Source organism: Rhamphochromis sp. 'chilingali' (assembly GCF_963969265.1).
Source record: "Rhamphochromis sp. 'chilingali' genome assembly, chromosome: 18".
NCBI lineage: Eukaryota > Metazoa > Chordata > Actinopteri > Cichliformes > Cichlidae > Rhamphochromis > Rhamphochromis sp. 'chilingali'.
In genome coordinates, this window is record NC_137945.1 from 32707138 (window position 1) to 32721969 (window position 14832).

General features: G+C 43.2%; 1 protein-coding gene across 1 annotated transcript in view; it reads left to right on the plus strand.

Moving 5' to 3' along the window:
• kcnh2b (potassium voltage-gated channel, subfamily H (eag-related), member 2b) overlaps positions 1–14832 on the plus strand; it is a 252223-nt gene that overhangs the window by 18951 nt on the left and 218440 nt on the right. Inside the window, exon 3 of the mRNA XM_080864841.1 lies at positions 6808–7038. Within this exon, the coding sequence (XP_080720967.1) occupies positions 6808–7038 (231 nt within the window). The remainder of the gene's footprint in view (positions 1–6807; positions 7039–14832) is intronic.

Sequence of the window (14832 nt, forward strand, 5' to 3'; positions counted from 1 at the left end):
TCAGGAGCCCAACATTCACTGATGGTCACGTCATGCTAGGAAACAGAGGTACTCTTCACTTTTAAAATTATGAATAATACAGCGCAGCTACCTTAATGATCTCCTCAGCCTGTATATTCCTAGGAGAGCACTGAGATCATCAGGTCAATTGCTCTTAGTGCAACCTCGCTTCAGTAGCACCCAACCTCTGGAACAATCTCCCATTGGTGTGTCTGATTCAGTTCAGACTTTCAAATCTCCATTGAAAACTTCTTTGATTTGGCCTTCTCGGCTACCTAAGTGTATCTATCATGTGAATGTCCCCCCATGTTACACCTCTTTGTCTGCCTTTGGATAATGTTTTGTATTGTTTTAACTCCTGAGTTATCTTATCTTATCTTATCTTATCTTATCTTGCATGCCTGGTTAATTATTGTCTTCCACCTGCTAGTTTAATGGTTTTTAAATGTGCTATCCAGTTGTTAAGTGATGACGTGATGAATCCTACTTCCGGGTCTAAAGTAGTCTGCGTTTAATATGGCTTTTGTGTTGTTAACATGTTTAATGTTATGTATTTTCTTCTATTTGATCTCAAAAAGCTCCTAAAACAGTCAGTGATCCCTGTTGACCTCCCTCGGCTTTTATTACCGCTAATCATTTATTTAAGCTCAGTTTTTAAAACCTTAGGATGTAACTACAGCCCAGCCCATGCAGCAGTATATGAATGACTAACCTCGTATTGTGGATGGATTATCTCAGTTGTTCTCCTGGCTGAAGTTTGGTCCTTTTACAGCATCCTGCCATGCGATTACATTTGTTCCTGACCACCGAGAACACTCACGTTAACTTTTATCGAGTGGAAAAAAAGTTAGCTTGTTTATATTATGCTAACATAGCTGTGTCGCTAGCGATCACGTAGCACATCATTATATACCAGCTAGCCAAACTTCAGTAACCCCACAAACGTCACTGCTGTTTAGTTTTCTGTCTTCATTTATGTTGGAAGTGATAGCAGAGCTGTACGTTTTAATTTGTTTCCAAAACCCCGCAGTCAGGACATGCTATGTTGTATTTAGATAGAAGCTAGCGAGCTAACTCCCTGCTAACTTCTAACTCCGTTAAATGTCATAAATTCCGTTTTCATGGATGCCTGGATGATAAACTCAATTGTTACACCTGGTAGAGCAGAACGCTGATCATTTTATTAAAGATGAAAGACTTTAGACAGTTTTTCAACTCTCAGTAATGCCATAGTGATCGTTTGATATATGGACCTTGTAACAGCCACTATGGTGTGGTGTCCCTTTAAGACACCCAAGTCGAGGGTTGATGGTGTCATCAGTTTGTGCCACTGCTCTGCTCTCTCTCTCTGTGATGGTGTGGACATGTGCTTGCATGCTAGTGCATGAGGAGGGACGGATTTTATGTTTTACCCCTCCAGACACCTTTGTTTGCAACGTTATGGGTTGTACGAACACTGTGCGCTATGTTTGCTAAGCTGCAGCCGTTCAACCGGGCTTATATGGTTGATGAAGAGAAGGTATATTAAAGAACACACTGTGGAATTCCCAATACCAGCGTGGGTGTGTATTCTTCCGCCTAGCCTGCTAGGTGTTTTGCCGCCTCTTCTCAACCACACAACACAACCCAACGTTACAACCTGCAGCGGAGTTTAGGTCCAGACACGGCTAGTGACGTCAGACTGAACAACCGGATACAGATAAATTTGTATTGTATTGATTCTTGTACTGTGACGTGACTGACGGAGGTTTGAAAAATCTGCTGCCACTTATTTGGGTTCAACTGCCACAAAGGCTCGACCATCAGTGTAACATAAAGACGTATCATTGAGCGTTTACTCGTCTTTATTGGAGGTGTTGCAGCACAGAAACTGTTTATTTTTAACTATCTTTAAAAAAAACCCCTTGTGGATGTTGTGTGAGAGCTCTGTGTCACAAAGTTCTCCGATTTAGTGGGCAAAAATATCCTTTTGTTGTTTTGTGTGTTTGACTTGCTGTTTGAATGAATTGTTGGCCCCGCCCCTCCCGGAGCCTGGTTCAGCCGGAGGTTTCTTCCTGTTCAAAGGAAGTTTTTCCTTCTCACTGTCGCCAAAGTGCTTGTTGGCTTTCTCTCTGTATTGTAGGGTCTACCTTACAATACAAAGCACATTGAGGCGACTGTTTTGTTATTTGACATATTGTAAAATTAAAATTGAATTGAATATTCCTTCAAGTGTAGTTTGTTTTCCTTTCTGGACTTTTATATGTTTGCACAGTGCAGAAAAGTAAACACAACACCCATAGACACTGAAATGTGCACTCAATCAAAAATAATCATATCCCCATAAGCAAGTTACAGCTCGACAATTGAAACAGGGACACATTTTCCAATAACAATGACTCATGAGTCTGCAAACTAATTCCACGAACTCGAGCCCGATACAGGAGGCGTGATATCGATGGGCAGAGCTGGATTGGAATGTGATGTGCAGAAATGTCGGGTGTGGCAGATGCATGTCTTGCCAGTGATGATAAAATGACTTATAAATCACTATTTGAGAGGGAATTACTACACTCCCCTCTGTGAACCTCTTCGTAGACGTAATTTACAGGGAATAATGACCGTCTACCATCTTCTCCTCCTGGGACTTTTTCATAATCAAGTTTAATGAAGAACACTTAGAAAGGAAAATTGACCCAGTGCACCGACGTGGGTTTAATTTCATTCATTCATTCATCATAGGGACAATGTATGACACATTACCTTCTCCCAAAATATTGGCGCTGAGTCGCAGATGAGCCCGGCTGTGAATACTGACTGAGACAGCTCAGAAAGTTGCTCCCTGGGCTGACAGAAAAGCCAGCTTTGGCTCTCAAACATTTCCTGACAAGGCAACAATCAGTAAGCGAGGTGAAGACGTTTGGCTGGAGCTGGTGGATGTTGCTCGTCATTAGTCTTCCCTGTCATAGATTTAGTGTCAAGGCTCGGCTGTGTGGCAGGCAGGAGGAGGACCCAAACGCAAAACTCACAGACACGGGGGTGAACTCAAAATCACAGCTTTAATGCTGGAATGGCCGAACATAGGAAATACAAAACTAAACTGGGAAAAGTAAACTAACATACGCGAAGAGACACAGGGAGATCCACACAACATGAGGGACGACGTCACACTGAACAGAGGGAGACGCAGACAGAAATACACAGAGGGTTAACGAGGGAAGTGGGAACACACGGGGAACACAGGTGACACTGATAATCATGACGAGACAGGGCGGGGTGAACTGAACACTGACGGGAGAGGTGAAACAGGAAGTACAGGAGGAGAGAGAGCACGAGTAGAACACCAACGTAACAGGCAGGGGAGACATGGAATAAACACGAAAGGGGACGAGGGCTCATAAATACATAGAGGGCACACAGGGGGAACTTAAACATAATGGGCAGGGGAAGCATGGAATAAAATACAAACATACAAGGAAACTAAGAACACTGGGCCAACATGGCCCAGGACCATGACATTTAGAGCCTCAAAGTTTAGTCTTTCTCAGTTTTTACTTTTGTGCTTTGTGGTTATTGCCCAGCCTCTTTTTTCACGTGGTGATTATTAAAGACGTGGCTCTGTGTCCACATTCTACACTAAAACAAAACAAACTGTCATCATTTATGTACAAAATTACATTTTGTAGCATTAAAAGCAGTTTCCTAGGAGTTGGGCCAGTTCTAGGTACAGTGTGGGCCGACGTGTGAGTCACTGACCAAAAACTAATCACAAGAGTCACGTCTGTCACTGCAGCGATACGGTGTTCTTCCCTTATCATAGCCTGAAGTCCTTGGGGAAGATTTATCATTCATGAGGAAGCTCTACAATAAAAATGACCAAAAAAAGTCAAACTGGTTCGTTTCTTTTTCAGATCCACAAATAAGAATCTGCCAGGCAGCAAAAATCTTGCTACCTTAATTTAAATGATTTATGCCACCCAAAGAAGCGAATCCTTCTCGACTCTCCTTTATCCAAAGCTCTCATAAAAAGTCCTCTGATGCACACCTCCCATCTGCAGCCTCCCCCTGAAAAATAGCTCTCTGTCCCTTAAAGGCCTTTTTCCTCATTATAACGGGCATGTCTAGCTTGAAATGCTGCCTTTCTAATGGCTTTTAAATGTGTTTGGAGATCTCTCGAGTGACTGTTATTTTTGTAGAAGAAGATAATGGTCACAGAGAAACTCTTTAAGAAGTCTCAATCTCAGGTCTCCACTTTTTGAAATGCTGTCTGTGTGAAATCAGTAAATACCTTACAGTGAACAGTCTCATCTGGAAGTTTCAAATCCAGCTGAACACGATGTCATGTTCATTTAGTCAATTATGACCTCTGTGTTTTATTCACAATCTGTGGCTTTAGTCCGTGTGTTTCTTTCTTCTTCAGTAAATGTTATGAGCAGTGTTTCCTGATAACAAAATCTCCGTAGCTTACAACATCTGCAACTAGACATTCAGTTTGTCCACAGGATTATATTCTTAAATGCTTCCACTTAAAAATAATAAATAGTTTTTATTCCAGTTACCTCAGATGAGCACACAGGCTGACTCACAGGATTATTATGATTATAATTCAACTTTTACATTACAATAAATGCTGTTCTGAACACCTTAATTATAAAACAGTTTAGTCCCGTTTAAAATAGCCTGATCACTGGCAAATATTTTGATTGAGTTTTTATTGACATGACAATCTTCCCGAGTAATATCAGTGCTGGATTTTCATCTCGGGCAGCATCAGGACCTGCTGACTGTCAGGTTTCTGGTCTTCAGGTGGAACAGTCAGGACGCTGAGTGACTGCAGAGGAACGTAGAAAATGTGACCTGCTGCTGAAAGCTAAAAATAAACAAAAGATTTTGCACATTTATTATGACAGACAATGGCATCAGCTCTTCAGCCACAAATGTTTCATCAGGACTCTCTGCAGCCTACGTAAAGGGGAAATTGTTTGCTAAAAACAGCAGTTAGTGTTCGACTTCTTGGAGCCTAAGAGAAAGTCAGCTTACTTAGGAAGATCTCTCCAGGAACAATTTAAATAGAATAAATAAAGACTTGGATTTAACTGAATTTAAAGTCAAACTGTGAAATAATCAGGGACGATGATGTGATGTGGTCACCGTGATTAATGCAGAGTTATTGCTTCAGTCAGACAACAGTTGGAATCACTTCTCTTCTACTCCCGCTCTCTCATGATCTTTCTCCAAATACCTGCATTCATTATTTCAGCTGTTTCATGCTTGTGTCCTATTTGTTTTCATTCTTTCTCCCCAAAGTCTTCCTCAGTGATCTTTTTAAATCTGTTATATTCATCCTTTCTTTTCTCTTTCCTTCTTCCCACAGTGGGGCTAAGTGAAAGAAACAAGGAACATTCTCAGAAGCTTAATGCTCTTTAGTGGAAGCCATCTATCAAACTGGCAGACTGTCAGGCTAATACAGCACAAACACACTCCCACTCAGACTCTTTCATTTATGTTGTTTTCCTGTGTTAGCCAAAGACGCTCGAGATTTACCTTAAAGACACTTTTTATTCACAGCATATGAAACAGTGAGTGAGAGTCCTGAGTAAAGGAACATGCTTGAGTGTCTGTTTAAAGTGTGTTTAAAGCTCTCTTGATATCATATTTTGACACTGAGCAGAGGCCAGGGAGCAAAAGAGCTCCTTCTACAGTAAGTGGTTCACAGGAGAGACACTCTGTGGAAGAAGAGGCTGTTAGGGTTGCAGCTGCCGTGTCAAGTTTTGGACCTAATTACAAACAAACTTTAATTTCTATTGCATGTTAGTGTTATTTTAGCAGCAGAAGTGCCAAAAATCATGTGCCCCAAAAAGGACATGTGGTGCTGTTTGTTGGGTAGCAGCAGGCTGAAAGGTTTTTCTTTGTTTCAATTAATATTAGAATTGAAAATGAATAAATCTGAATCTCTTTGGAGATTTGGTTTGACAGAAGCAAGGACAGAATAGCTGCTAATATTAGCTTAATGTCTGAGTGGTTTTTGTCATTCAGGGCAGAAGCAGTCTGAAGAAAATGTGGAAATGCTGCCTCTGGTGGCTTTTGAATGTTGTTACAATGAAGATACAGATTTGGATAAAACGACCTGGGCCAGGGAAGTCTGCCGTTGGCTGAAAAACCTTGCTTAGCTAGAGCGTCAACAAGACGTGAACGGGAACGAGCCTCCACCTTAAAATATTTGAATCCTCCTGAGTGTTCATAGGGTGACCAACCGTCCTCTTTTCCTCGGGCGCGTCCATTTTCACGTTCTGTCCGGGTTTTCCTACAGAGCATGTGTGACATCATCCCCGAGCTGCTGCTTTGTGAGTGGTTGTTCTGCGCTCACAGACGGGACAGACAGCGCGCTGATGATGTTTAAAAGATGTCAAAGCACAACTGCAGCTTTTCAGACGAACTGTCAAAGACATTTCCCTCGTACCATCCTGGTACTTGTTCTTTTACAGATGAGGCCTTATTTCGGTACCATTATTTAATCCCAGAGGTTTTTAAGTTATCTTTTTGCACTGTTGCATATGACATTTTTTATTTCACCATTCATTAACCGCACAGAGAAGGCATCATTTAAATATGTTAAAAGTTTCTTTAAGCAAACAGCATGATTAAAGTTTTTCTGGGCCAAGTGGTTTTTGGAAATCCAAATATGGTCACCGTAGCTTTCATTTAGGATAAATGCGATTAACCTGAGCTACCTGTTTCATTCATTCATTTGATCATATGTTGAGTTGGTGTTGCTGTGTTAGTGAAAAGTAAATAACTGAGCAGAAACCTTTGTCCTTTCACCCACAGGTCGCAAGTTTATCATAGCCAACGCCAGAGTGGAGAACTGCGCCATCATTTTCTGTAACGATGGCTTCTGCCACATGTGTGGCTACTCCAGGGCTGAGATCATGCAGAAGCCATGCGCGTGCAACTTCCTGTATGGACCTGACACCAAGCGACTGGCTATCGCCCAGATGGCGCAGGCCCTCCTGGGGTCGGAGGAGAGGAAGGTGGAGATCAACCTTTACCGAAAAGACGGTAGGAAAAACCAAACGATGCTGTGCTCGTCATTTCAGAGCTGTTTCTGCTCATGTGTGCACCTGTTTCTGGCCTGAGAGAGATGAAACTGCATTTAAGGGAATACAAGCAGATCATTTCTAATAGTGGCAGAAGAGTAAAGCTTGGTGTCAACTTTGTGTTGGGGACAGAAGGTGTGGTGTGCCAGAGAGGTTAGCATGCTAGCTGCTTTAATTGAGATGGCAGTAGCAGTAATACATGTTTGTTAGGTATATGTAGAAACATGTGGTATATTCATTGCTATCGTACTACACTCAACAAAAATATAAACGCAACACCTTTGTTACTGCTCCCATTCCCCATGGGATGGACGTAGAGACCTAAAATTCATTCCAGATACACAATATAACCATCCCTCCCAAACAGTGGTCACAAATCAGTCCAAATGTGTGGTAGTGGGCACATCTGCTATATTGAGATAATCCATCCCACCTCACAGGTGTGCCACATCAGGATGCTGATCTGACATCATGAGTAGTGCACAGGTGTACCTCAGACTGCCCACAACAAAAGGCCAACAACCTCGCACAGCCATTGAAGTGGAGTGGACCAACATTCCACAGGCCACAATTGACAATCTGATAGACTCCATGCGACGATGTGTTGCACTGCATGAGGCAAATGGTGGTCACACCAGATACTGACCGGTTCTGGGTCCCCAGACCCCCAATAGCGCAAAAAACTGCACATTCCAGGGTGGCCTTTTGTTGTGGGCAGTCTGAGGTACACCTGTGCACTACTCATGATGTCAGATCAGCATCCTGATGTGGCACACCTGTGAGGTGGGATGGATTATCTCAATATAGCAGATGTGCCCACTACCACACATTTGGACTGATTTGTGACCACTGTTTGGGAGGGATGGTTATATTGTGTATCTGGAATGAATTTTAGGTCTCTACGTCCATCCCATGGGGAATGGGAGCAGTAACAAAGGTGTTGCGTTTATATTTTTGTTGAGTGTATATTCCAGAATAAGAGAAGAGTCATTTTAGATTAATTTTTCAGAAGTCCATAAAATGAATCAGACGTGCAGATTATCCAGAATGAGATCTCCATATAGGATTGGTCAGGGCTCAGGTAACAACATCTGCCTCTGCTGCCACTGTTGGCTGAAGACAAAGGAACAGGAAAGGGGGAAGGTGTGTCTGGAGACAGTGGGAAAACTGGTAAAGGGAGAGGATCTGATTTGATGGAGAGAAGGAAGGTATATGTGTGTGCAAGGTCCTTCACTAGGCTGAAAGGAAGTAAGCTCGAGAGCATCAAAACACTCCACCATGGTGCAGATAGGAAGAGAGACGAGTAATGTTGGAGGAAGAGTATCTGAACAGTCTTGAGGTGAAGAGAGACGTGATTGTGAGGCTGAAGCTGGAAATTGAAGGTGTGATGTTAAATGCTGTCAGTGTGTATGCCCGACAAGTTGGATGTCATTTAGACGATGAGGTAAAGATGGTGTTAAAGAGACAAATGCAGAAGGACAGATAGTGTGTGTCTTATAGAAATGGCTGTGGTGAACACAGAAGAAGAAGAGGGAGGAACACAGGCTGACAAATGATACTGGAAGATGGTGCACACATTTAGATTATATCTTGTGCAGAAGGTGCAGTTTGAAAGAGATAGGAGGTTGCAATGTGATGTCAGGGTGTAGTTAGGCAGCATCAGGTAGTAGGTTGTAGAATGAGTTTGCAAATCAAGAAGATGAAGCGTGTGAAGGCAACGACGAGGATTAAATGGTGGAAGTTGAAGAAGGAAGAGTTGTGCTCAGTGTTTCGGGGAGGCAAGTCTGGGTACATAACAATAGAAGTCTTTCAGGTTGGTGCAGCACATGTGTGAGTGCAGAGTACATTAGATCGTCTTTGATAGACGTGCTGACAGAAGAAGCCAGGCAGGATTCTCTGTAAACCATGATGTCTGCAGATCTGTAGCGAGAGCAGGTGGAAGCCTGCAGAGGCGGAGGTATGCTCTGGAGAGAGGACGGATGGAATTCAGCAAAACAGAATCCGAGTGTGAATGAGAGGGAGACAGGTGTAGCTGTGAGGATGCAAGGAGGGGTGCAGCTTAAATATTTGGGGTCAATCACCCAAAGCAATGATGTGTGCACAACAGAGATAAAGACAAGTGCAGGCAGGGTGGAGTGGGTGGAGACTTGTGACAGAAGGATAGCAGCAAGCGTGACTCAGGTTCAGCTTTGGCTGCTTTTGAGTGGCGTGCACATCCACAGACGTCTTTCTGCTGTAGGCCAGCACCGTGTCCTTCCTCTGTATCTTATTTATTTTTTATTTTAACTTGAATTAAGGTTGAAGTAGAGCCCATGGAAATGAATACATATTGATTTGATTAAGTTAACTGTAATCATAGTTCTCATCATCAGTCCAACAGCAGGCCAGTTTCAGCCGATTCCTTCAGTCAGCCTCGAGCGACTGTCAAAGCTTCTCACTTTGTTTCTGTGTTGTGTAGGGAACATTTGGCACATGATAGCTCATGTTTTTGTCTAAGTTTGTGTGAATAGTTTGACTGCTGTTTAGTCCATGTTTTCATTTGTGTCTTTAGCAACAAACTTAGTGCCAGATTTTTTCCTTTTTTCCTTTTGAGCAGCACAAACGTTTGGGACGGAGAGTATGGTGCGTGTGGTCTGTTTCCAGATGGCATTTAATATAAATGTGGTCGATTATTACTGAGTGAGACAACAATTAAATAGCCATCTGTTCTTTTTCATGCTACAACTGTTTTAATGAAATAGCAGTGTGATTAAAAGAGCTCACCTGAACGCACATTAGAGGAAGATAAACATGTCAAACCCTTGGAGAAGTCCGTCCTACCACACGAATGTATTTCTGATGATCGTGATAAAGAGGCGCGTGGTAATAAAGAAAGCAACTCCCTGGGCTACGGCCAGAGCATCTGCTGGATGTTTTCCACCTGTAGACGGACAACAGAGCAGCAGAAGAGAGGGGGCTTAGGTGGAGGAAAAGAAGGCCGAAGGGAAAAGTGGTGACTAAGAAACAGGAAGACGCCACAGCTCTGAGAAGCTCGGAACAACCATTGGGTGAGAGGTGGGAGAAACAAAGTGGGAGCATGAGACAGAGAGAGAAGCAGCGTGTCATGGTCTGGGTAGTTTTCCACGGCATCGGCTCCTCCCCGCTGGGTGGAGTCTTTGTTGTTCCTCACCTGATGGCAATCATACCTGCGCACTCAACTGGTCTTCGCCAGATTATCTGCCAACTTTACATCTGAAACCCACCTACCACCTACCTACCTTTTTGAACTGCCAGTCTCTCCTGCCTGCCTCCCTGCATTGCATGCAGCACCCACCTGGACCTCTCCTGCCTTCCTCTTCCAAGCAACCCCCACCTGCAAGCTTTGCCCAGTCCCTGCACCCAGTTATCCCTGCCATCTAGTCATAGTCATAGTTTTTCTCTCGCCTCAGACGTCTAGTTTATGTTCCTTAATTCTAGTCTGAGATTTCTGTTAGCTTCTGAGCATTGTGAAGAAAGACTCTTTTTGTTACACTGCACCTCTAGCCTCCGGGTTTGAAACTACACTTGAGTCCATCCCATTTCCACTGTGCAATGACACAGCGACCGTTATGTGAAAGTGAGAAGGAAAGGAGAGAAGAGGTGGAGCCTGCTGTGTGCTCTGTAGTGATGTTTATGAGGAGCTCTCTGCCAGCTCCGCTCCTCACAGATCTCTCTTTCCACTGTTTACACCAGTCGCACACAAAGAACCCAGTGAAAGCTACAATATGTCCACCATGCTAACAACACATAGCATTTAGCTTTTCTGACTTTAATGCCTGCATAGCTTTGGCCGCTGCTGGCACAGTGCAATATCCTCAGTATACCCTTTTACTGCAGACAGAAGAAAAATGATCATATTAACTAAAATGGAATAGCACTGTAATTAAGAAGTGACTCACGTAATGACCATGCTCAAAGCACTGACTAATCATATATCCGCAAAGTATCATACTTGGAGGTAACGAGAGGTCACCGAGGTGTCGCTGGCACAGAGGGACAGTGGACAGCCTCACACCATATCGAATATTACAAGTAGGTTTTCGTATGATTCAAGTGCAACTATCATTTTTCATGCAGGGATGAGTCCTGCTCTACTCACAGTTGATTTCTGCCCAGGTCTTGAAGATTATCGTACATTGTAAGCAGGTAATTAACCATGTATGGTGTTTCCTCCAGCTTATGTTTAAATAGTTTCACAGTCACAGCAGCTTCCCTGCAGCAGCCTGGGCCTCATTCACTAATATTTGAGTGGAAATGTTCTTAGCCTGTGCAAACCTGCATCTCATTTATGAAACCTGAAGCCTGTTCTGTTCTTGCCACGCTCCGTATGTTAGTGAATCAGAATCGTCTTGAACCAGCAGCCTGCACCTCCAAGGCAAGAGATCAGGAGAAAGTCTGACTGTGAAAATGTGAACAGCAGTGACTGAGGTCCAAAGGGGAAAGCAGAGGAGGCACAGCTTTCCAAAGTATTTCCACGGAAATGACGGCAATTTAAAAAGAATAAATAACGAGCTGAGTGTCGTTTCCTCTGGCAGACTCTTGGTGGCTCAAGTCCAAAAGGAGTTTGAAAAAGACAAACAGGCTACAAGGTGGAGGACACAGACCATGTGATCTGTCAGCCTGCGAGGAGAAACTCACTGCAATAATCAAACAATGATAGAAGTTATTTTCAAAGATAGATACGAACATGTAAGGTACAATAAGATGAGATAGGAGACACTGTAACACATGTTTAAACTGACAGACGAATCCCAGTCATGTGGACGCTGCACGTGTCGCGGTAAAGAGAGAAGCTGTCGATTTACCTGATCGATCAATGTTCCTGCTGCAAATGAGCTTTCTCTGCATGGTGGACGTGTTTCTTAGAAGTAGAGCCGCTGCTCTTCCCCATCACAAGGCGTCACCACCCGAGTGAGGGGTTGTACTACTTGGACCGGGACATGATGGAGAGATTACATCTCTACGATGACCTGTGTCACGGCTGCGGCATGAGTGAATGGACCCAAATGCAGGCCCTGACCTGATGCGAGTGAGCTTTATTTACAAGGTGAGGATACAAACAGAAACAGAGATGGCATGTGCAGAAACTAAAGGAAACCTAAACTGGGAAAATTAAGAAACAAGGAACCAGAACCAACAAACCTGAAGTACGAGGGGACTTAGAGCAGAAGCAACACAGGAAATCACAGAACTCAGAGACACGATACTGACAGAGAACAGAGGGAACCCACGGGCAGGGATGACTACACACTGAACAGAAGGAGCACAGAACCAAAGAACTAGAACACAAGAAACGCGGAAGAACGAAGGAGCTAGGAATCAAAACCAAGAGACGAGCAAGGATAAATAATACAAAACAGACTCAGGACCATGACAACCTGGGAAGACTTCAGGGTTTCCCTGGATGAGCTGGACGAGGTGACTGGTGAAAAGGTTGTCAGGGTTTCTCTGCTGCTACCACGGCAACCCGTTCCCTCCCCCCAAAAAATGGATGGGTGGAGGTTAAAGCCTGCACCTTCTTATTGAGCATTTTAGAGCTTAAGGTGTTTTTGTTTACAGTTTGAAAATATAAAAAAAAAGAAACAACAAGAACAATAATAATGTGTATTATTATTAGTAGTAGCCTGTTCATTTTAAGGCAGCAAAGATGTCATTTGTTCTGTAGAGGAAGCTGTGATTGAGAGCAGCTCACCTCTCATTAATGTTCAAGGGTAAAAGGTCTAAACATGAAACCTTTGATGTTTGCAGTGATACAAAGTGTCAAACAGAGCTTTATATGTCATTTTAATAATAAACCATCTTTATTCTTAATCAAGAATAAAGATTATTAAGAATAAAGATGATGTATCTGCTCATATATCCATATGTGGAGTGGCGTGTTTGTGCAAATGTGGCCTTGTAAGGAGAGAGGCAGGTAGACCTGGGTGAGTCCCCATTGGCTGCCCACAGGCTGCACTGCCTGCTGGGTAAGACCCACAGGATCAGAGATTAGGACTTTTTACAGACTTCCTGTATCGGGGTGCTGTGGGTCCAAAGATCAACAGTTTGCATGCAAACCAACTGAGATAAGAAATTATTGATAAATCACAGATTTGTGTGGGAAACATTTGTACTCATGAGCTACGCAGAATTGTGCAAACGCATTGTTAGTAAGTGTATTCAAGCCCATTGTTCCAGAAGTCCTACAGCCTTCATACTGAGAGAGCTCACACAGTATAGACTGTTTTGGGGCAGGTATGCTCGTAGTGTCTCCTGCATCAGCCATAATCACACATAGGGCTGGGTATCGTCACTGATTTCTAGAATCGATTCTATTCACAAGGTCCTGAATCGATTCGATCCACAGTTCGATTCAAATTGATTCGATTCGATTCGATTTGTATCTGGGAAATTTTGCCTCAGACAGTCAGAAATATTCTAATTCAGATCAGTACATTTACATATTTTTGTATGTATAAAAAGGAAGCTGACACTTTCCAGACTTTATCAAAGGTGTGAGCGTCACAGCAGATGCCTTTGTGTCAAAGTCGCTGAAGATAAAACAGAAAAACATGAAGGTGATTTTCCTGGCCTGGGATTTTATACAAATGTTCTGCAGTACATCAAAAACAAAAGAAAACCATTAATCAACATATGAACGTTACCTCTGATGTTACAAAGGTTTTATTAGAGACACGGCGTTTTGCATTTTGTATACTTTTAAAAAGTTTCAATTTGTTCAGAAGCCTGTTGAACGGCAGAAATAACGGTAGACTTGTGCGTAACAAGCAAGCGAATAATGCAGAAAACAGATTTTTAGACAGGAAACTGTTCTTGAAGTACAGAGAAGGAGAGGGAGAGAGAGAGCTGTGCATGACGTGTGATTTTATCCTGGTGGAAGCAAAACAGCAAAAGTCAGAGGGAATCCATGACGATGTTTATGTGAAGCGTAGTTTGGATCTTCTTTTGCTGCTGGTTCAGTCAATGTTGTTTGGAGAGAGATAAAACTAACAGCTTTAGAAGCAGCACAAAAAGTGCGTGAACACAAAGCGCGGACCCGCCGAAACATCAGAATCAGCGAGCTGTCGGCTTTCAGCCCCGACCGTGTTCGTGCCGTCGGGTGAGAAAGTCACATCTCACTGATTCTGATCTTTGTGTTTAGGTCTTTGTGCAGAAGCCGTGTACCTGCTTTGTGAGGTTTCACCTGAGATTCTGGAATTTTGGGCAAAATACATTTATATAAAAAAATAGATCCAGGATTTTAATGAATCGATATCACGTTATCCAAGCCAGAATCGATTTTAATCGATGAATCAATTATTAAAACCCGCCCCTAATACACACATGCACGCTCACTATGACACAAATAGAGAATCTTAGCTAACTGGGGGAGGCCTCCTTCACGCTGCTGATCGAACACTGCGGACACACCTCATCCATAATGCACACAGAGAGGAAACACTATGCCACCTCCTCTTGTCCCTGTGCCTTCATCCCCCCCCTCCCTCCCCCTCCTTTTGAAAGGCAAAAGGGGAAAAGTAAAAATGCCTCTCCTCTGATGTTGAGCAGTAACCCAAGCAACCGATGTGCAAGCACGTGTTTTACATGAAATGAGGCCATGACCCACACGTACATGCTTACAGAGAATACACACACACACACACACACACACACACACACACACACACGTGCTGTTCACACACAGACTTTGTCTAACCACATTTATCTAGTACCGGGCCTAGGCATGAGCCTTCACAAT